We start from the raw sequence: 21,557 nt of genomic DNA on the forward strand, positions 1-21,557 counted from the left end.
GGACTTGTGTGGTAAATACTATGATAATCGCCAGCAAATTCTGACCCGTGCATGCGTTCTTCTCGAGATAGTAACATAGAGAGCGAGTCGGCATTCCGCAATTTGGAGACTGATCTCTTTTGTCTGTTGGTCTTGCCTTGTGGTGTGCTCAACCAATCAGTTGCAACTCAAAAGGTAGCACACCGAGGGGAGGAGATATGGGGGAAAAGCAAATATACGACAATTGCCTCGCGTTGAGTCTGAACGCCCTCATCGACAGGCCTCCCCCCTTGTCTTTCACGGGTTGTTTGTTGTTATTCGCTGGTAATTGCCAATGTTGTTGTTCCCCTCCCCCTCACCCCCTCCACTTCCATCGTTGCGGTGCTGCGCCAAACGCCCTCCCTCTAACCTTGCCCGTCGCGTCCAAATCGACGAAAGACCCTGGAAGGCGACCCAGACAGCGGCCCCAAGGGGGGGCTACCACCATTGTGTTGTTGCTCTGCCGTCGACGCTAAGGGCCTAATAAGGCTAGTGTCCTGCCTTAACCGCGACTCTTCCGGTTCAGCCTCCCATCAGCGCCTACTTCTAAGGGTTACAGGTCCTCTGACAACAAGTATTACCCTGAGAGTCGGGTGGCTATTGGACGGCCACTGGGAAGTACCGCGCCGCACCGCACCGCACCTATCTCTCACTTCACCTTCCATCACTCGCCATCGACCGTACCCATCGCCTACCTCTGCTCTGCACCACGGTGGTCGCAGACTATCTTTTGACTCTATACACACTCGACGTCCGACGGTCGTCCTGCACCGTCCTCACGAAGACGACAACGACGACGACATCGTGCTCGTGCTCGTGCCATTTGTATATTCTTCTTCTTTCTCCTCAACAGATCATTCTTTCGACAAGATTGTGCCTTGCCTCCCAGCACCTTATTGATTACGCCCGAGCTCTTGCGACCAGTGGGAAAAGCATGCGAACGACAACAGCCTCAACACCACCGTCAGGGATAAGGTGGTGATTCTCTGACCGCGCCGACCAACGGAAACGAACTGACGACCATTCCGGCAATCTATCATTGCTACAGAAAGTCACTGGAATATCATTTTTACTACAATAATCATCGTCACCCATAACCCGACGGCGCCAACGGCTTCGACCCGTGCAGTTGTAGTGTGCTGGTGTGCTGCTAGATCGGTCTCCCCCCGCCAACCCCCGACGCTCATCCCAGCCGCCTTTGCTGAACCTCAACCTTTTCACGCAACTGTCATTACTCCTGCCGCCGACTCGAAACAAACGACGCAACAATGACGATTCCCGTCGATTCTTCGGTTGCTATTGCGGCCCACACTTCCACCAAGAGGCCAGTAGCAGAGACAAGTGATTCTGCAGCTGCGACTCCACCTCGCTTCGCAACACCTCCTCCGCCCTCTGATCGGGGTCACCTCGAAGACCGCCAAAATCTGGAGAATACGAACCAGCGCAAGATCCAACGTAGCAGGAGACCGAGTGAATTGGCTCGAGTCAATGGGTTTGACGCCGACGCGGTCGACAGTGCTTTGCTTCGAGAAATGCACCACCGGTCACAACAGGAAAGCACACCAGGCGCTAGTCCACACCGGAAGCGCCAGAGGATAAATGGCGATAGGTGCGTGTGCAACGACGCGACACCCCTCCCCAAATTCGTTTCTAATTCGGAACTGCCAGATTCATTCCCACACGGACAGGTCAAGACCTCCAAGCCAGTTTTAGCTTGCTTCACGAAGATGGCTCCCCAGCGACACCATCCAAGCAAAAGAAGCGTACCCCTCATGGAGAGCTTCATTTCCAAAAGAGTGAGCCACATTTGTCCTCTTAGGTGCAGGCATCGATCTGACCAACATCATCTAGCTGAGGAAGCAAACCGTACATTCTCGACGCTGCTTCGCGCTGAACTCTTCGAAGGCTCAATACCGCAAGCAACGCCATCGGTTATGTCTCCGGAGCATTCTTTATCTACCACGTCCCACTCGGCACACATACGAGATAGCACGAGGTCTCGCACGCCGCCCAACAATTCTTCCACCACTTCTTTACCGTCATCTTTGACGCCCTCTACGCCCCACAAGAACTTGTTCTCTTACATGTCACCTCGACAGCTGAGCAACGCGGGCCACTTAACACCGTCCAGGACACCCCAAAGCCGACACGGCCCCAACTTGGACACTCGCTCCGAGATATACAGTCTCTCTCCAGTTCGCTTCAATAGCCAGCAAATGTTGCTCAGCCCGCGGCGACAACCTCGGGCGGTCAGCAAGGTACCTTACAAGGTGCTCGATGCTCCAGATCTAGCAGATGACTTCTATCTGAACTTGGTCGATTGGGGCAGCGCCAATGTACTGGGGGTAGGCCTTGGATCCAGCGTTTACATGTGGAATGCTCAGACAAGTCGTGTTAACAAGCTTTGTACGCTCGAGGATGATACGGTAACGAGCGTGTCGTGGATCCAGAAGGGAACGCACATTGCCATTGGTACTGGAAAGGGCCTGGTTCAGATCTGGGATGCCGAAAAGACGAGACGACTAAGGACGATGACGGGTCACACGGCGAGAGTAGGATCTCTGGCCTGGAACACCCACATCTTAACCTCGGGTTCCCGCGACCGACTCATCTACCACCGCGATGTTCGCGCTCCTGATCAGTGGCTCAGGAAACTCGTTGGCCACAAGCAAGAGGTTTGTGGCCTCAAATGGAACTGCGAAGACGGCCAGCTGGCTAGCGGTGGTAATGATAACAAGCTTATGGTCTGGGATAAGCTCTCGGAAACGCCGCTTTGGAAATTTTCTGACCACACTGCTGCTGTCAAGGCCATTGCCTGGTCGCCCCATCAACGTGGATTACTGGCGTCAGGAGGCGGAACGGCAGACCGCAGAATCATTTTTCACGACACAGTCAGAGGGTCTGTCATCAACGAGGTTGACACGGGCAGCCAGGTTTGCAACATTGCCTGGTCCAAGAACTCCAATGAGATTGTCTCGACACACGGGTACAGCCAGAACCAAATTGTCGTCTGGAAGTATCCTTCGATGACGCAGGTGGTTAGCCTCACAGGCCACACGTATCGTGTGCTGTACTTGGCGATGAGCCCAGATGGCAGAACTGTCGTGACCGGTGCCGGTGACGAGACTTTACGGTTCTGGAACGTGTTTGGACGACGGCCTGGAGCTAGGGAAGACAGCGATGGCGGCAGACTTTCCGACTGGGGCGTCATCCGATAAAGACCAGATCGGAGCACTCATAGGACATGATACCACTATCTCCCTTTTTTTTTTCCATCCGTTTCGGGGTGTTTAATACGGTTATAGGTGGTGGAAAGGGTGGAAGGGATGGGACCAGCACTCGAATTATGTTTCATGCGAGTGTTGATGGGAAGAGGAAACGTAAATACCCCGCTACCGGCTGCATCATGTGCATGAAAATGGCGTCACGACAGGTTGGAAGGATACATGGCATTCTTGTTGTTTCCGGGAGTTGTCTTTTCCAGGCGTCATTTACAGGGTTGCCTAATATTGTGGCTTCAGCGGGTCGGTTATGAAGAGAACACAACCTTTGGGAAAGGGTCTCAAAGGCTATCGGGGGGACAAAAGCCGGACGGGAGCGGCTTACCTACGGAAAAGGAGAGAAGGCCCTCGTCATCTTCTGCATCAAACTTAAGCGTACATGGTGTTCATCGCAGTGTTGGTTGGGGAGTGTGGCATATATTAAACCAAACACCTACTACTAACTTAGCGTAAACGGACAAGACCAAATACAACTCAGTCCAGCTTTCTTGCATTCATGTAATGATGCGTCAGACAGAAAACAGCAGTGCTAATCTATCGGCCCTCAAGCAAAGGCGCTCATAAATCATTCCCATTGCATCTGAACGTCATTGTGAATAGGCCCACGGGTATGCAGTATACAGTAAACAAACGTGCATCGTCAATGAGCAAATAAGACATTCCAAGCACTCCAAAGCCCTTGGCAATTAATTGTTTCGCAGATGATTGAAAAGAAAACGAACCCCTCGTGGCGTTGCAGACACCCAACCTCATAGCCGCTTCCGAACTCACACTTCCTGATGGAGGCCAGACTTGGCCTTCAGGCTCCACTTCAACTCGCTTTCCTCTCTCTGGCAACATCTCTGGCACCTCCATCCACGCCGCTGGCCTCAGCCTGAGCCGAAAGCTCCGCACCCGGCAGCGGAATTCGATCCGAGGGGCCGCTTGCCTTGACGCTCTCCCCAATCACGTTATTTTCATGCTTGGAGACATTTTCGAGGTTCTCATCGCTCATCGGATCGTTGGTATTTGCCAGATGCAGCTCACTTGGTGGGGGCCCCTCAGGGTTAGGCATCATCGGGGGGGAATGGCCGCTCATCACGGGGGTGTTTTGCCAATGCTTGACCTCGGCCCTGAGAGCCTCAAGCTCCTTCTGGAAGCGCGTCCCAAAAACATCGATGTAGTAGGTTGCTCCGTTGTAAACACTCCATGTGAAGACGATCGTCAGAAAGGCCGCTGAGGCGTATCTGCTCATGAACCAGATGGGACAAGGAAGCATGGTAAGTACCGCATACGAGTACTGAATCAGCATAAATGCCGATTCTTGTAGAGCGTCCGGCAACGAAAGTACAACTTTGCCGATCCAGGTCTTGGAGTATGACTTTCGTAGCCAGGTGAAGGATGTAGGCCGCCCCGCAGCAATCTTGTCGCGTCTGCGAACTGTAATAAAGAAGTAATAGGACAACTGCCATATAGCATATGGGATGGAACTCCAAGCCAGCATGGAGACGATGTTTCCGTAGGCTGTGGGCGAACCAGCAGGTGAGTGTTTTATAGTCCAAATGGAAGGGAGACGGCTAGCCTGAAGCTCTTCAGGCCATAGGTGGACGATACAATGAAGTGTTGCGCAGGGCATGATGTGAATGAAGAGAGAGGTAACCTTGTCGAAACTGTGGAAAACGAGCGAGTTTCTCCACATGATAATGGCCACGGCGTTGTTGCCAAACGCGAGGCAGTAGGTGGCTAGGAAGAGTCGCTTTGAGCCAGGGAAAACCCAGATGCTAAGAACCAAGAGCAAGTTGACGAAATAGCATAGATCTGCAAGGAAGTAGTGGTAACCGCGACGGTGGTAGGTGAAGTAGCGGATGGGCATGAAGTACATGACCTGAACTGTGTACCACAGGTGGAAGTACTCGGGCCAGCCGCCCATGAGAAGACCGCTCACGAAAATGTTCATGACGCCAAAGATGAAGGACACCTTTTCGCGCAACGTTACCACTCTGGTGTCGTTCCACTGCTTCCCAAGCTTATCAACACTACTGCGCATCCGTTTTCTGTATCTCTCGAGCTGTTCCTCTGCAGTAGGAACTCGGCGCCGCCATTCCTCTACCACTCGTTTTTGGGCATGCTGACTCTTGTTCTTGAAGACGTCTCTTGATTTGCGAACCTTCTGCGTTTGAGCGGAAATGCCTTTCTGTAGCTTTTCGAGCTGTTGGGGCAAGGCAAAGTTGTCAAGAAGGTCTAGCACGGAGATGCGGTCCAGCGGCGGGAACACATCCCAGTCCTCTTGATATGAACTGCTGCCAGAGAATGACGGATTTCTCGAAAGCTCTGGGCTTCCGTAGTTGACAGGCCCTAGTGTCGGTGTATGAAGACCATCTTGGTCTGGTGGGGAGGAGCTAAGGGTGGACTGAGTCTCGACCGGATCGAGAGAGAAGGCGGTTTCACTGTCGGTATGGGCATCGTCGCCTTTCGCGTTGGGTATATCAAGTGGGCTTGATTCGGCCATCTTCGGCTGGAACCAATGTTAAGAAAAAGGCAGATCTTGTCGGCGGTCGTAGCTTCCTATTGGGAACCTACATAATTGACGGGCAAAGTCAGCCTGAATTTTACAATACGATCATCGGGTCGTCACAGTAAAAGGACTATGCGATGTGGGAGAGGAGGTTGGCCGCAAAGTTAATGATACGGCGTACCTTTCTGAGAAGCCACCCTTGGCCAAGACATAGAAGTCGGTCGATCCCTCGAGGATAAAACTTTCGAGCTGTGGTGTTTGGAAAAGAAAGCCTGGGTTCCGTTGCAAGGGCGCGCAGGACAGAGATATGCGGCGCCGCCTATTCCTCTCAAATGCTGGGATAGACGATTTTGCGTTTGGCAGTTGGTGGGGGAGGAATGATTCGGGTGCAGAGCGCCACGCGGGACGTAGCTTGGACCGCGGCGTGACTAGGAGGATGGTTGGGTTGGGTTGGGGGGGCGGGTCGGCAAATGACCACCGCTTGTGATGGGTGTGGTGAGGAGAGAGAAACCAGGAGATCTGGAACACATTGAGCTTTGGTGATGATTTACACGTGTTGATGATTGACCGCCACAGTTCCTTGTCATGTAGCGAGCCTGGCAGGTGGCACCTCACAGCTACCTACCTACTACACTGGTACTTGGTCTTACCTGGGAGCTGGAACAGCATTTTGAACAGGTGTCGTCGCTCCGAATACGTCACAGGGCATGGCTGCTCCGCCAGCCGAAGCTTATCGGGGAGATGAATGCAGCCAGGCACTGAAGGCCTAACATGGACAATAGCATTTGATGCTAATAATGACAGAGTCAGAGCCAATATTCGTCCAACTTGCACCAATGACGCCTGAGCGAGCTTGGTTCCTGACCAGGGCATGAGACGCAGTGTCCGGACTCGGCAAGCATAGGTACCACAAGATGCAAACACAGCTGGCCAGTAATCTGTACAGGTGTTGTTGGTCGAGACGGTGAGAAGTACCTACAGTATTATGTCAAAAGTCCGGTTACACCAATAAGGATAACCTAACGAATTGTTATAGAGGGGACCCATTACAGAGTAATAGCTCGAGGTCACTTCACAGTACGCCATCAAAGCCTCTGTGTCTCAACCACACACTATAGCTTTTGATTGGCCATCCTTATTACTATAGCTGCAGTACTGGGTCAAAAGTTTGGGCATGGCAAAAAGGATAACCTAGTACAGAGGATCCGATTAGCATGAAGTTACTTCACAGTGCACGACCAGAAGTCACGTTTCTCATTACTCCACTACAGCTGCTGATAAGGTCGTTCTTTTCTGTGCCCAACTTTTGACCTGGTATTGTACAGTCTGCCGGGGTTCTAAATGTTAGCTTGTTACAAGCCCCACTTACACGTATAGTATGAGCAAGCACACTCTATTCCTATGAAGCGTCTGAATCAAGTCGATCTAGAGATATACCTAAGAGATCATGGAACTCTGTAGAGGTATCGTTCCTATAAGATCTAGAGGAAAGCGAGTTTTCTGTGGGTTTCTGGGTCATTTCACCATGCTAACATTTAGAACCTCGGCGGACTGTATCTACCTGAATATGTGCAGACTGTACATACTTTGTGATGTTCCGCATCACGTGATACTATTGGAGCGCCGCATCGATGTGGCTCGAGCTTCCACACACGCGACGGGGTCAGCCTTGATGTGTCCGGCCAGTCAGCGTCCCGTCGCGTCCAGGTGCAGCGGGAGCACTCAAGACGCGCGCGTAGGGAAATTCGAACTCTATGCCCCCAAACCGTTACCAACCTCGCTGTCGCCAAACGATTCCTTACGAGTGCCTGTCCGTCATGCGCCAGGCTATTTTGAGCCCCTCAACACCTGAATCAATTGTTATCTCATCCTCAACGTTTGCAACGTAAAACTGCTGCTTGTTTATCGCGTCGCCTTCCTGTCGATCCGTTTTCTCGTGCGCTCACCACTTCGCGTTTGCGACGATCTTTAACTGAAGCACACCAACTGACTACAGCCATAGTCAAGTATCGTTGCGTGTCCTGCGACACCCCGCCGATAGAATGGGGAAACTCATTCGTTTGGAGCTTTTCAGTATGTTCATGTCTTCTCCCTAGTCGTCCATGTTATCCTGGCGCTGACTCGTCCTTAAAGACTTCAAGTCCTACAAGGGCCATCATATCTTGCTATTCGGCGACTCCTACTTCACTTCCATTATTGGCCCTAATGGATCCGGCAAGTCGAATTCGTAAGTCTACTAACCTTCCCGCGCTGCATCTGTCTGCCAACTAACGTACCACACTGGGCAGCATGGACGCGATATCCTTCGTACTTGGCATCAAATCATCGCACCTCCGATCAGCCCACCTCAAAGACCTCGTGTACCGCGGTCGCGTACTCAAAACCTCCAGGATCCAGGATGACGGTTCAGCCCAATCGAATGGTCAAAGTAACGGTGACGGAGATGATCTGTCGCAAAAGGCTTCCCGGAGCGATCCCAAGACCGCATGGGTCATGGCCGTCTACGAAGACGATGCGGGTGACGAGCAAAAGTGGAAACGTTCCATCACGAATCAGGGTTCCAGCGAGTACCGCATCAACGATCGCGTTGTCACCGCTCAGCAGTACAACGAAGCGCTCGAGTCTGAAAACATTCTGATCAAAGCGAGGAACTTCCTCGTCTTCCAAGGAGATGTCGAAGCTATCGCTGCACAATCGCCCCAGGATCTTACACGGTTGATCGAGCAGATCTCCGGCAGTTTGGAATACAAGGGCGAATACGAAAGGTTACAGACTGAAGCTGAGCAAGCTGCCGAAAACCAGAGCTTTCAACTCCACCGTAGGCGCGGCATCAACTCTGAAATCAAACAGTACCAGGAACAGAAAAAGGAGGCAGACAATTTCCAAAAGAAAACGGAGGAGAGGGATGAAGCTATTGTCAAGCATGCTCTTTGGAAGCTGTATCACTTCCAGCGCGGCATTGATGAGTCTACTGAAAAGATTCAGGATCACCAGCAAAATCTGCAGGAGTTCCAGCGCAATGTCGAGACATTTCGGAAAAAACTTGAAGCCGCCCAAAAGGAGCAGCAGGCAGCAGCAAAGCAGGTTCATGGGGTGGAAAAGGCCATCAACGCCAAGAAGCGGGAATTCGACGAGCTGGAGCACAAACTCATCCCGATTGACGCCAAAATCGAAGAAAAGACGCGCAATATTGAGCAGTGCCGCTCGCGTATGGAGCCGGTCCGTAAAGAGCGTGATAAGCAGGCTGAGCTCATCAAGGAGGACGAAGGCCGGCTCAAAACCACTGAGAAAGCACAGAAGCATTTCGAGTCGCAGCTAAAGGAGCGAATGAAGAAGTTGGGGAAGGAGCTCAGTGAGGACGATCGTAAGGAGTACAATACCCTCCGTTCTCAGGTTGTACAAAGGTGCGCCGGCAACCAGGCAAGACTCGACAATTTGATCCGTCAGCAAAAGACCGACGAGGTCACTGTGAATACGCTCAAGGGAAAGGTCGACACCCTCTCGGCCGCCCTGGAGAAGTACGAGGGGGAGTTGGAGACTCTGGGCGAACGCAAAGCATCAACTGAAGGCAACATCAAGGCACTATCCCAGGAGATCGACACCAAGAAAAAGCAATACCACCAAATCCAGTCGGAGCGTGTGAGAACTAGTCAAAGACGCACGGAGCTAGAAGAGAAGCTGGAGACCGTTGCCAAGCAGCTGCGTGAAGCAGACGATGGCCGCCGACAGAATGACCGAGAAGCCAGGATGAAGGAAATGGTCAATAACCTGAAGCGACTCTACCCCGGCGTTAAGGGACGAGTGGGCGATCTTTGCAAGCCCAAGCAGAAGAAATACGATGAGGCTGTCAGCATTGCTTTGGGCCGAGACTACGAATCAGTCATTGTCGATACCGAGAAGACGGGCCACGAATGTGTTCAATACCTCAAGGATCAACGCTTCCCACCAATGACCTTCATCCCTTTGGACAACATCAAGGTCAACGCCGTAAACGGGGCTATCAAAGGCATTTCGGGGGCCCGTCTCACCATTGACACAATCGATTTTGATGCTGCCTACGAACGCGCTATGGCCTACGCCTGCGGAAGCTCAGTTGTGTGCGATAACGAGCAAGTTGCGAAGCTCATCTCATACGAAAGGCGTATTCCTGTCAAGACAGTCACTCTAGATGGTTTAGTCATCCATAAGACCGGCATGATGACGGGTGGTCGTGGCCCAGAGCCAAAGGGCGGAAAACGCCGTTTCGAGAGCTCGGACTTGGATTCGCTAAAGAAGATGGCGGCCAAGTACAAGGAGGAAATTGAGAAGCTTCCCAAGTCTGGTCGCCGCAGCACCGCTGAAGAGTCTCTTCAGACTGAGATCCACGGACTCGAGCCACGTCTGGCGAGTGCGAAGGCCGAACTGGCACACCTGGAGAAGAACTATGACAGCAAGAAGAGAGAGCGAGACAATGAGGAGAGACAGCTCAACGAGCTCCAGCCCAAGTACGAAGAAAAGACGGCGGAGCTTGAAGCAACCAAGCGAACTGTGAAGGAATTTTCGGACGCCATCGCAAAGGTTGAAGACGAAGTATTTTCCGGTTTCTGCAGGAGGCTCGGCTTCAGCGACATTCGTGCCTACGAGACAGAGCATAGAGATATGCAGCGAGAGGCCGACGAGGAGCGTGCCAAGTTCGAGGTGCAGAAATCTAGGTTCCAGAGCCAACTTACACTGGCACGGGACATGCACAGCAACCTGGAGAAACGACTTAGGAAGTTGCAGGAAGCTCTCAAAGCTGCAGAGCGTGACTTACAGACCTACCAACAGGAGAAATCAGATATCGAGGATGCCACACACGAAGTGTCTGATGAACTCGATGCGCTCAGCGAGACACTAGAGGAGTACCGCGGCAAACTAGAGGAAAAGAACCAAAGGGTTTCCCAGGCTAAGGCTGAGGTTCATAAGCGAAGCAAGGAGATTGACGCTAGACAGAAGGAGATCAATGCCCTGGAGACAGTGGTGCAGAAGAATAGCGCGGGCAAGTTTGCGTTACTCAGGCGATGCAAGCTTGAACAGATCCAGATCCCCTTACTCGAGGGCTCCCTTGACAACCTGCCGAATGAAGACAACATGCTGCGACAAGACGCTGACGCCATGGATGTCGACGAGGAGGTGGATGACGAGGATATGATGACCGCTGCTCTTGAGAACTACGGTATTGAAGTCGACTACGATAGTCTGGATGAAGAGATGAAAAACGTATGTGTGCTCTCAACGATGTGTCTTAACAAACAGCCACTGACCAGCCATGCAGTCCGACGATGCCAGTGTTGAGGAGAAGCTACTGGACAAAATCGCATCGTTGACCTCAGAGCTTGAGAAGCTCAACCCCAATATGAGGGCAATTGAGAGGTTAGAGAGCGTTGAGTCGAGATTGAAGAATACGGAAAAGGAGTTCGAGGAATCCAGGGCAGCTCTCAAGGCGGCCCGGGATGCATTCAACCACGTCAAGGCCCAGCGGTACGAGCTATTCAACAAGGCCTTTACGCATATCCAGGAACAAATTTCGCATGTCTATAAGGACCTCACTCGATCAGAAGCGTACCCTTTGGGCGGTCAAGCCTATCTCGATATCGAGGAGGACACAGACACACCCTACCTGTCGGGCATCAAGTACCATGCCATGCCGCCGCTGAAGCGATTCAGAGACATGGAGCACCTCTCCGGAGGTGAGAAGACAATGGCTGCGCTGGCTCTGCTGTTCGCCATCCACAGTTACCAGCCCAGTCCCTTTTTTGTGCTTGACGAGGTCGATGCTGCATTAGACAATGCCAATGTCGACAAGATCAAGAAGTATATCCGGGAGCACGCTGGACCTGGCATGCAGTTTATCGTTATCAGTCTCAAGACTGGCTTGTTTCAAGACAGCGAGAGTCTGGTTGGCGTATACCGCGACCAGGAAGTCAACAGCTCCAGGACACTCACACTTGATGTAAGCTAATGCAACCGTGTATGCTATGACCCGGATACTGACAATAGCACAGCTTCGAAAGTATGCGTAGTACTGAAGACAAGATAACGAGACGTCTTATGTGGGAAAGAGAGAGAGAAGGGGGGACTTGCCTTTGCGGGATGGAGGGGCGGGGAGGGAAAGAGACGAGTCACGATACCAGCCCTGCGTTCTTGGCTTTTGAGCGGTCATGGGTTGTGTGGAGGAGTGAGAGTGTGCTCTCAACGTTTACTTCACATCATGTATCTCTCCTTTCCCTTACACGGTTCAAGGTTAGCGCGTTGTGGCCACGCCGTGGTCTGGCAGGGTTGCAATCGGAGTTTGGACTGTGATACGGCCGACCGGTGGAATATTGACTTTATTTCATGAATGGTCTTTTTCTTCTGTTATTTGAGCCATCATAATGAATTGTTTTCCTCAGTTGTCCTTGACTCCTCAACCCGCGCTAATGCCGAGCTCACAGTACAGGTACTCGGCATTCAGGCAGATGTAGTGAAATGAATTGACAGCCAAGATTGGACCAGAGGAGGACGCCGCGGTGGGAAGGGAGGGCGGATGTCGGTACGTATCTTTCAAGGGACCCTAGCGACCCATCGCGGTGCATGGATGCCTGTAGAAGAGCTACCTATCTGCAGCTCTGTTCCGTCGGCCGCTAAGTACTACTAGGGCCTTTTCCCCGATCCAAAGACTCAATGCGACTGCGATTTCGTGAAGACCAGCATCAGCTTCATTCATCTCTCTTCTTTCTCAAGGCAATGCCCCTAGCCTCTATCACATAAACCAAACCTTTCCCTTTCTTTTGTTTTCCCGTGCCGGGGAGAGAACCTTATAGTTTCGCAGGTGGCGTGCGCAGTCGCAAGTCGCCGCTTCCTCATCACACCTGTCATGGACATCGCTTTTTGAAATAGCCAAAAATATCGTCCGCCTCCGTCTTGTCCAATCTTTGCATATTACCCCCCAGCTCATACCTGGCAGTATTGAGTAGCAAGATTATAAGATGGCTCAGCCGCTGGATCTCGCAAAGACTCTCGTCAAGTCTGTTATGCGTGCTTTCTACGAAACCCGCCACATTCTGATCATTGACGCCTTGATCATTCACTCTGCGTGCGTTTCGCACTTCCGAGCTGCTGCGCAATATTCCTGACCTGCGACAGGCTTCGAGACGATGACTTGGCTTACCTGATGGCGACGAACACAAAGGATCTTCATAAGGCATGCGGAAAGCTCAGAGAGGACCGCTTTCTTGCTGTGTAAGCCTTGCGCCTACCTTTTGCAATCTCCGTTCGGTGCTGACATCGGGCCCCGTTTAGTTACACGAGACTGGAATATCGCGAAGACCCCAAGAACCCCGAGGCGAAACCCCGACCCGTCAACCGAACATACTACTACATAGACTACCGCCAGACCATCGATGCCATCAAGTGGCGTGTGTACACCGTCGACAAGCAGATTCAAGGCACCACCGTGCCAGCGAGCGAACGCAAAGAGTACTTTTGCGGGCGTTGCAAATCGGAATGGACCCAAATGGAGGTACTCGACAACGTTGGCCCCGAGGGTTTTGTCTGTCACCGCTGCGGCGCTCCCCTCACCCACGATCTCGAGCGCAACTCAGCCGGTCACGAGCAATCAACCCGGTTGAACAATCAATTCAAGTTTATCACCGAACTGCTGCCACGTATTGACGAGATGGTTGTACCGGACAACACATTCGATATTGCGATTAGCAAAGCCCTACCCGTCGTGCGCGACGCAAGCTACCAATCCGTCACTACCATACCCGTCTCTTCCCTGCAACCGACATCAGTCAAGGGTCTTGATAACGTCGGTCCCAAGTCGATGTCCGTCAGTATATCTACATCGGATGGGCCATCGGAGGCAGAGAAGGCCGCAGAGAAGGCGCGCAAAGAGAAGGTCGCACAGCAGAACGCACTCCCCTCGTGGATGTCGAATAGTACTGTCACCGGCGAGTCGTTCTCAGCCCAAGCCGGCCCGACACCTGCCACCAAGATCGAGGAAACGGACGACAAGGACGCTGTGGTTAGGTCAGCAGACAACCCAGAACATGCAGAACTGGACGACTACTTTGCTCGGCTCAAGGCTGAGCAAGAGGCTGAAGCGGCAAGGGCAATGGAGGAGGAAGAGGACGATGATGACGATGACGAGGATACTTTTGAGGATGTGACGCCAAGCGTCGCGACTTCAGCTCCAGCTATCAAGACGGAGCCATCACCGGACTCTGAAGAAAGAGTAGTCAAGAAGGTGAAGGTGGAAGCGCCGGTGGATGGGGAGGATGGGGAGAGTGATGAAGACATGGAATTTGAAGACGTCTAGAAGCAATGCTTTTTTTAAGAGGTATGCATCCTCCCCTTGCCTTGGGGTGTTGGTGATCGGGAAGGCAGAATGCAACGATGTACATCTGTTATGGGTTAAGACCTTTTGGTTTCCCCTGTTGCAAGACTTCATTAAACAAGTTTCGCGATTCCACCGCAAAATCCACCACGAATGATCCTTTCACCCCATCTTGACGATTCGAGAGTAGAAAATACGCAGATTCGTTCAGATGTTGGCAAGCCGGCCGCTTCGACAGTGGTACATTGCGTGTGGAGTGTTTGAAGATTGAATGATGTCACCGCCCAAGCAAAAGGGATGATTTGCTCACAAAACGACATACTCGATCGACCAGTAGTCGTGGGTCCCGCCACCTTGATCCCACAACAAGCTTCACCCCTCAGAGGCGACCCGAAATCGCCAGCGGTGGCAGGAGAAGTTTCACTCAAGATACTAACAAAGTTCTCAGCTCTTTATTGTTAAGTAACGCGAATTCGTTTAGGACCTACACCGCTGGCTTGCACTTCAAACCTATATTGGCAACGATTCAGGTGTTCTGCTCACTTCAGTATCAAACGAAAAACAAACATCAAGCCGGCTGACTGTAAGCCTAGGCCAACAACGTTGAGCGAACTACTTTCTGGATCGACATTTTCATCGCCCGTGACGGCAAACGCGCCACTGCGGATTACTACGATCAAGATGGGGTTTGACCTTCCACCCGTCTACCTTCTTGCCACTCACTTGAAGCCGGAAGAGTTGCGCGACCTCAAAGGGAAGGTTTCAAGCCTGACATACAACATCAAGGAGGCCGAGATCATCGTTGGCAATATTTTCAAGCGGGAACGGGCTCTTTTCGAATTAAGGCGCGGACAGGTGTATACCGATCCTGTAGGTGTGGATGATGTCGCCAAGTCACTAGTCAGGATGCCTCGAAAGCGCAAGAGGACATCATCTGAGAACGACGGCGACTCAACTTTGAACACTGGAAATGAAAGTAGATGCGGATCAATTCCGATGCATTCCATAGAGGCTTCATCTATGGCGCATCGGCCCGGTAACACCAATATCGTCAAAGTCGTGAAGCTAGCGTGGCTCACAGACTCTCTGGAACAGAATAAGGCTGTCCCATTTCGTGGCTATCTTCTTTATGAAGGCTACAAGAAGAACTCACCCGAGACGCCTGTCGCAGTGAAGGACGGTGGCATAATATCACGCGCTGCAGCCGGCGATACTTCGCAGACGCGAAGCACTATCCGCTTCGGGGGGAAAGAAGGCAAATCACCGACGGATGTACATCGAAAACCGCTTTCGCTGATCAGGCAAACGACATTAGAGCACGATTTGGTTCTTCAGCTGCCACCTATACCGTCGTTTCTTGGAACGACTTTCGCCTGTCAACGGGCGACGCCTGTTAGACCCCCAAATGTCGCTTTCATCGATGAGTTGAAGAAGATACGGACTGCACGGAACCTAGCGGGCGATCACATAGGTGTCAGGGCCTACTCGACGTCTATAGCTACCATATCGGCATATCCTTATCTGATTACCATTCCACAAGGTGAGCATGTGTCTCCCGTCTCAAGTGCAACAGGATAGGTAATGCTGATACCATACAGAAGTTGCAAGACTCCCTGGCTGTGGAGTTAAGATCGCTGAGCTGTGGCATGAGTGGAAAAAGGCCGGTAGGCTTCGTGAAGCAGATGAAGCTCAGGCAGATTCAAAACTGTCAGTCATACAAACGTTTTACGATATCTGGGGAGTCGGTGACACTACGGCTCGAGATTTTTATAGCAGGGGTATGTTGCAGTTTGGAACGGCAGCGTCCATTTGCTGACAAGCATCTACAGGATGGCGAGACCTGGATGATGTCGTCGAGCACGGCTGGGACAGCCTGAGCCGCGTCCAGCAGATTGGCGTCAAATACTACGACGAGTTCAAGCTCAAAATACCGCGAACCGAAGTCAGGTATATTGCTGACACCATCTTGGCACATGTCCGGAAGATTAAGTTGGGATTTCAACTGGTCATCGTGGGGGGTTATCGGCGTGGCAAACAGGGCAGCGGTGATGTAGACGTGGTGATCAGTCATCCGGACGAGTCTGCTACAATGCACATTATCGAGAAGTTGGTTGTGAGCTTGGAGAAGAGTCAACACATCACACACTCGCTCATGTTGAGTAACCACAACAGCGAGCGTGGGCAGCGGCCCGTCAGTTGGAAGGATAACGAGTCAAGAGGAAGCGGCTTTGACACCCTTGACAAGGCCCTCGTGGTCTGGCAGAAGCCTGAGACCAAGAGTAAGGCATGCTCCAGCGAAGCCGAGGAGAGGACGCATCGGCGGGTAGATATAGTTATCAGCCCATGGAAAACGGCTGGATGTGCAGTCTTGGGCTGGAGCGGAGACATGACGTTTCAGCGAGACCTGCGTCGTTACTGCAGAAAGCAGAAGGGCTTCAAGTTCGACAGCAGCGGCATCCGAAACCGACAAGATGGTAGCTGGATCGACCTGGAGGGTGGGAAGCTTGGGGAAACCCCCGATATGTTGACTGCCGAAAGAAGAGTGTTTAAGGGGCTTGGTCTCGACTATGTCCCACCGGAGGATAGGTGCACCGGATGAGGATGGGTACTGCTTGCGAGCACAACCCTCAGTCAATCCGGACCTCTCAGAACGATGACGAGCTGCCGGGACCTAAGAACCCCGTCATTGTACAACAGTTGGCTGAACAGATAACGTCGTTAACTTGGCGCAAGGCCCTGGTGGTAAACGGCATGTGAAGCGGGAGTTAAAATGGCGTGCTGGATTCCGCCGCCATCTTATTGGGAGAGAAGCGCTCCAGACGCTCTGAAGCGCGGTCAACTAAACTTCGCGGCCTGGCATATATCACCGCCTTCAAGGTCAATCTGGCTCCGTGAGTAACCTCACCCACGGTCTCGTCATTGTAAGCTGGTTCTCATGTTCCCGGCAGGCAAGCGTTGACGCCAAATTTACAGGGGTAAAAGGGGCTTGGAGGCCACAGTCTCCGTTCAATTAGTGAAATGAGCCAAAGTCCGCCGCAAAGTCCGCCGATTCTGGAGAGCAATCATCGGCGGTCGGAGTTTGGTTTTGACCGCCTCACGATCAACAAGCTGCCGTCGGCGAATTTCCATACCGTCGGCACAAGGTTCGGTTCCGTAGTAGTGTATGTGTTTAAGCCTGGACATTTTGGTGCCAGGCTGCGCACCCCACCCCCAAACAGAGAAGAGCATTGGACCAAAACACCTCGCGTCTCGAGCGCAAATAGCTTGGGAAGCAAAATATAAGAGCTAGTGTCTGCTTCCATTTTTGTTTTGGTTTCTTGTTTTGTCCTGCAAACCAAACTTCCCCCCACTTCCAATATCAGTTCGCATCTCTGTAACCGTATTCGCCCCTTCGAACCACATAGAACCCTCCTCACAAGTTCGGTCAATTCGAGTTCTCGGCCCTAGAAGCTTTCCAAACCGGAACCCACATCAAAACCCAAATCGACATACACCTCGTCACTATGTCTCTCACACTCCAAGTCCCTAACGAGTACGGGTATGTGACGGCAGTTTCTGCACTTCCAAGGCCATTGTCCCCTTCTGAACCTGCCAATGGCTGACTAACCGCACGCGCCAGCTACGTCCTCCTCGTCGCCACCTCGACCTTCTTCATCAACACCACCCACGTCCTCCTGACGAGCAAGTACCGCAAGGCCAGCGGCCTCGTCTACCCGGCCCCCTACGCCTCCAATGAGCAGGCCGCCAAGGACCCCAAGGCCTACCAGTTTAACTGCGGTTCGTCTCCTCTCCTAGATGGCCAGATCCCCTGCCGTGCCTTCATACACGGGTGGAAATATATCCTTCAGCCATATCCGAGTCCAGAGACTAACATACGAACACACAGCCCAACGCGCTCACGCCAACTTCACCGAGAACCAGCCCTCGTTCTTAGGAGCCCTCCTCATATCAGGCCTCCGTTTCCCCGTCGCCAGCGCCATTCTCGGCGCCGGCTGGGCCATCTCGCGCATGATTTATGCCTTTGGCTACACGAGCGGCGCCGGCCCCAAGGGTCGCACCCGGTAAGTGCAGGCCCCTTGCTCCTCTGACGTTGTTCTCTGTAGGCATCTTGCCCAAGTAGCGTACTAACAATTTCATCAACCCAGTGGCTCCATTGGGTCTTTCCTCTTTGACACGATTCTCAAGTTCACTGCCGTTTACACTTCCATGTCCATGATCTTGAAATGGTAAAGCCGCTTACCTTGAGAGGGTGCCTCAACTCGGCACATATATTTACTCTCATATTCTCATAGCTGTCGTTTCAGAGCCTATAACAAAGAAACATCAAGTGCAAACGCGTGCCTTGACAGTCACCCGATCAACCACTTCCCGAGTGAATGAACGTATATACAAGTTGCCTACCGATCGCTGCGTACCAACATGAATAATCGTGCCTAATGGCATTAAGCCACCGTCGCTGTAACGCCTTTGAATTCCATACTAACCGACAAAAGAACTGCCTCACTTCCTCTTCAGACGCCGAAGCTCTAAGCTGCGATCAGGCTCTCCCGATGTCGGAATTGCAGTTCCAATCGACTTTTCTATCCCGTTGTTGCCGAGCAAGTAATCTCCAAAGTACTTCATGGCACTGAATATCTCTTCACCGACGGGAATGATGTTGTCCTTGGGGAGTAAAAAGCCATAGCTTCCTGTGTCCCTCAGCTTGATCTGATAGCTGTAATGCGCATGCAACTCATGATAGAACCAGTCAATGGCTGAACCACCACCTGTCTCGATACGACTAGCGCCTGTTTTGGAGCCGCGGCCTGCTACTGCACCCTCGCACGCTGATGTTACCGAGTACAACTCACCGTTGGACAGGCGGATCGCCTTAGCGAGTCCAGCGGCGAGCTCTTCGAGGTTTTCGACGTTCGGCGGGTCCACATTGCAGGAGTAGGCAAATGGGAAAAGAACCTGTTGCGAATACGAATGCAGGTCGATGAGACCAATGAACTCGGCTGTCTCCCGGGACGCATTCTTTGCCCATGTAGCCAACGCGGCGGCTTCAGTAGCCTGCCATGGTTCCTTACCACCGTAGCTTTCGGAACACGGGTCGTTCTCCGAAAAATCACCCCATTCGTAGCCAAAGGCGTGGTCCAGGTCGAAACCACGGCACCATGACATGCCCGTTTGCTGCCTAGATTTGCGCCACAGTCGATCTGTTGTCCAAGTATACTCGATACCATCGGGGTTGACCGCCGGGATGAATACGAAATCAAACTGCTCCAGCAATTTAGTGATCATGGGCTCCCGGCCAAAGGCCGTGATAAACGACCACGCGACGTAGTTTGCAGTGGTCGTAGATATCCACTCGCGCGCATGCATCCCGCCCGTCACGACAACGGTCTTTCTTCTATCAGTTCCCGGCACGCGTGTTTTCGTTCCCACTTTGAGCCCTAAGATGTCTCTGCCTTCGTACGATTGTCCGATGGTGATTGCTTCGGTAATGGCCGGGAACATGGCCTCAGTTAAACGCATCCATTGGGCGATTGTCTGGTCAAAATTAGTCCAATACTTGCCAAAGAGGCGCCACGAGTCGCTTACGTCAAGCTTCTGATAGTCTTGGAAGAAGTAGTTATCCTTCCCACTGCGCGTCGGTTTCAGATTCGCCCGACGGTCATCAATACGATGTATCTGGGCGGGGGTGTCGATGGCCGGATAAGTATCGTATACGGCAGCGGCCAGGTCTGTAATCAAAGTTGTATAGGTTGTCTTCAAGGACACGGGCAAGAGGCTTAGCAAGGATCGAATGTCGCTCTTGTGAATCCTAATGTCAACGTAATCGCGATTGAAGGCCCAGACGTCGAGAAACGTCCGAGCTGCGGCGGCAGCAAAAGCAGTCTCTTCTTCGGCAGTAGTGAGATTGAAGCGCAGAACAACTTCGTTGACATGATCATCACGAAGACTCGCTTTAGCATGAGAACTGCTGGTAGTTGCTTTGGCGGGATGGGGGCCAAAGACGAACTCTACAACGCCGTTGCGCAGCTTCTTCAAGAGAGGGAATAGATCGACCTTGTTTGGACCTGGCCCCGACGTCTCGTGTTGGCGGCCCGAATATATGTCGAAGCGAGTGGAAGAGACGATGGGGGCGAGTAGGACAACGCCGGCGAGCGATATGACGGATTGGGGACGCATGTCGAAGGCTATGACGATGGAAGTGGGTTGATGGACGTAGGCAGTCAAGATATAGCAAGCGCCGACTACCCCGGCGGGTCGAGGACTTGATGAATGGCGCGGTCGCAGTGATGACGGAAGGCGAATCGCAGCAGCAAATCGATTTCGAGTGATGTTGCGCTGATGGGCTACAATGATGTGCTGGGGAGTGTGAATACAGCAGATTCAGAAGATGGGGCAGCAGATAAGGATTTGGGTGGGAGGCCGGCTTGGAGTTAACGTCCCAAAGAGTCGGCATGCAAGGATGGACAGCGTAGGCTCCTGCGCTACCTGACGGACGGTAAGCACTTTTACCTTTCACCGGTCCTCCACCTCTCCGTCTCTTCATTTCAACCGCTTCCGGTCGTCTCTACTTTGCAACGCTTCATACTCGGAATGTGGTTACGGGCAGGGACAATGAGGATGATGATGAATTAAGGAAAAAAGAAGAGAAAACTCGAAGCGATATAGGTTTCTCGGGCTGTCATTTTTTCTTCTTCTTCTTCTTTTTTTTTACAGTTCTTGAGCTGCAAGCTTGCCTGCTGAGTGCCAACTTTGGTAGCGGAAACGATATCGTATCCCGCTTGCTTTATTTCGTAGTCAAGCAAGATGCTGTCTCTCTTGCTCGTTCCAGTTCTCCTATTCCATTTCTATATAGTTCAATTTCTGCTTCCACCGGCAAATTACCTTGTAAGATGACGGACGGGTGAGGGTGCAACGGGCTAGGCTTTATCCTACTGATTATCGCCCACTCCCCAAACCGTCATCCCAGGTCTAAGTATCGCCAGGCCTGACTGTGACACATTTTTCGACGAATACATCACATCGTACTCAACTTAACCCAGTCGATGACCGCTACTGCAGTGCAGGTTGGGACTGGCGCCATCTTTAGGAAGACAGAGGGCGAATGTTGCTACTTGTTCCCCATCTTTCCGCCGCATGTCTATGTCTGTGGTTTCTGTATCTTGCGTTTTGATGACCTGAATGTTCATGTTTTCGTGCTGTTCTGGGGCAGAAAGAGGGAATAAAGCCCCACGAACCAGGAGCAAGGCACCTTGGCCTAAAGCCTGTTGCAACGCGTGCCTCCCTCTTTAATTACTATTGTTTTTATTCTCCCTCAATACTGAGACGCCGCGACGCCAAACACAACGCCAGCAATTGGTCTGTGTGTGTGTGTGTGTGTGTGTGTCTCTCTCTCTCTCTCTCTCTCTCTCTATGTATGTTTCCCCCCCTT

At 52.1% G+C, this 21,557-nt stretch overlaps 6 protein-coding genes across 6 annotated transcripts; 4 read left to right on the plus strand and 2 right to left on the minus strand.

Annotated features, from left to right (window-relative positions):
- Window positions 1-1,102: 1,102 nt before the first annotated feature.
- Window positions 1,103-3,350, plus strand: LY79DRAFT_168531 (WD domain-containing protein). The gene is made up of 3 exons (XM_060551202.1): window positions 1,103-1,627; window positions 1,687-1,814; window positions 1,870-3,350. Exons 1-3 carry the CDS (start codon window positions 1,287-1,289, stop codon window positions 3,234-3,236), a joined length of 1,836 nt encoding a protein of 611 aa, XP_060415300.1. The 5' UTR covers window positions 1,103-1,286; the 3' UTR covers window positions 3,237-3,350.
- A 435-nt stretch (window positions 3,351-3,785) lies between these two features.
- On the minus strand, window positions 3,786-6,254 carry LY79DRAFT_630245 (F-box protein). The gene is made up of 2 exons (XM_060562160.1): window positions 5,975-6,254; window positions 3,786-5,854 (listed from the first exon to the last, which is right to left on the minus strand). Exon 2 carries the CDS (start codon window positions 5,785-5,787, stop codon window positions 4,111-4,113), a length of 1,677 nt encoding a protein of 558 aa, XP_060415301.1. The 5' UTR covers window positions 5,788-5,854; window positions 5,975-6,254; the 3' UTR covers window positions 3,786-4,110.
- A 6,204-nt stretch (window positions 6,255-12,458) lies between these two features.
- Window positions 12,459-14,493, plus strand: LY79DRAFT_550731 (TFIIE alpha subunit). Its single transcript, XM_060557584.1, has 3 exons — window positions 12,459-12,886; window positions 12,937-13,032; window positions 13,093-14,493. The coding sequence occupies exons 1-3, from the start codon at window positions 12,780-12,782 to the stop codon at window positions 14,111-14,113; spliced, it is 1,224 nt and encodes a 407-aa protein (XP_060415302.1). The 5' UTR covers window positions 12,459-12,779; the 3' UTR covers window positions 14,114-14,493.
- Window positions 14,494-14,812: 319 nt separating this feature from the next.
- On the plus strand, window positions 14,813-16,730 carry LY79DRAFT_513302 (uncharacterized protein; the record flags this gene model as incomplete). The annotated part of the gene is made up of 3 exons (XM_060554479.1): window positions 14,813-15,671; window positions 15,730-15,909; window positions 15,961-16,730. 3 exons carry the CDS (start codon window positions 14,813-14,815, stop codon window positions 16,728-16,730), a joined length of 1,809 nt encoding a protein of 602 aa, XP_060415303.1.
- Window positions 16,731-17,634: 904 nt separating this feature from the next.
- LY79DRAFT_513391 (MAPEG family protein) lies at window positions 17,635-18,361 on the plus strand (the record flags this gene model as incomplete). Its single annotated transcript, XM_060554484.1, has 4 exons — window positions 17,635-17,669; window positions 17,751-17,908; window positions 18,018-18,192; window positions 18,277-18,361. 4 exons carry the CDS (start codon window positions 17,635-17,637, stop codon window positions 18,359-18,361), a joined length of 453 nt encoding a protein of 150 aa, XP_060415304.1.
- A 270-nt stretch (window positions 18,362-18,631) lies between these two features.
- Window positions 18,632-20,305, minus strand: LY79DRAFT_513459 (zinc carboxypeptidase; the record flags this gene model as incomplete). Its single annotated transcript, XM_060554494.1, has 2 exons — window positions 18,632-19,663; window positions 19,715-20,305. The coding sequence occupies 2 exons, from the start codon at window positions 20,303-20,305 to the stop codon at window positions 18,632-18,634; spliced, it is 1,623 nt and encodes a 540-aa protein (XP_060415305.1).
- Window positions 20,306-21,557: the final 1,252 nt, after the last annotated feature.

Source organism: Colletotrichum navitas (genome assembly GCF_030913465.1).
Source record: "Colletotrichum navitas strain CBS 125086 chromosome Unknown LY79scaffold_22, whole genome shotgun sequence".
Lineage (NCBI taxonomy): Eukaryota > Fungi > Ascomycota > Sordariomycetes > Glomerellales > Glomerellaceae > Colletotrichum > Colletotrichum navitas.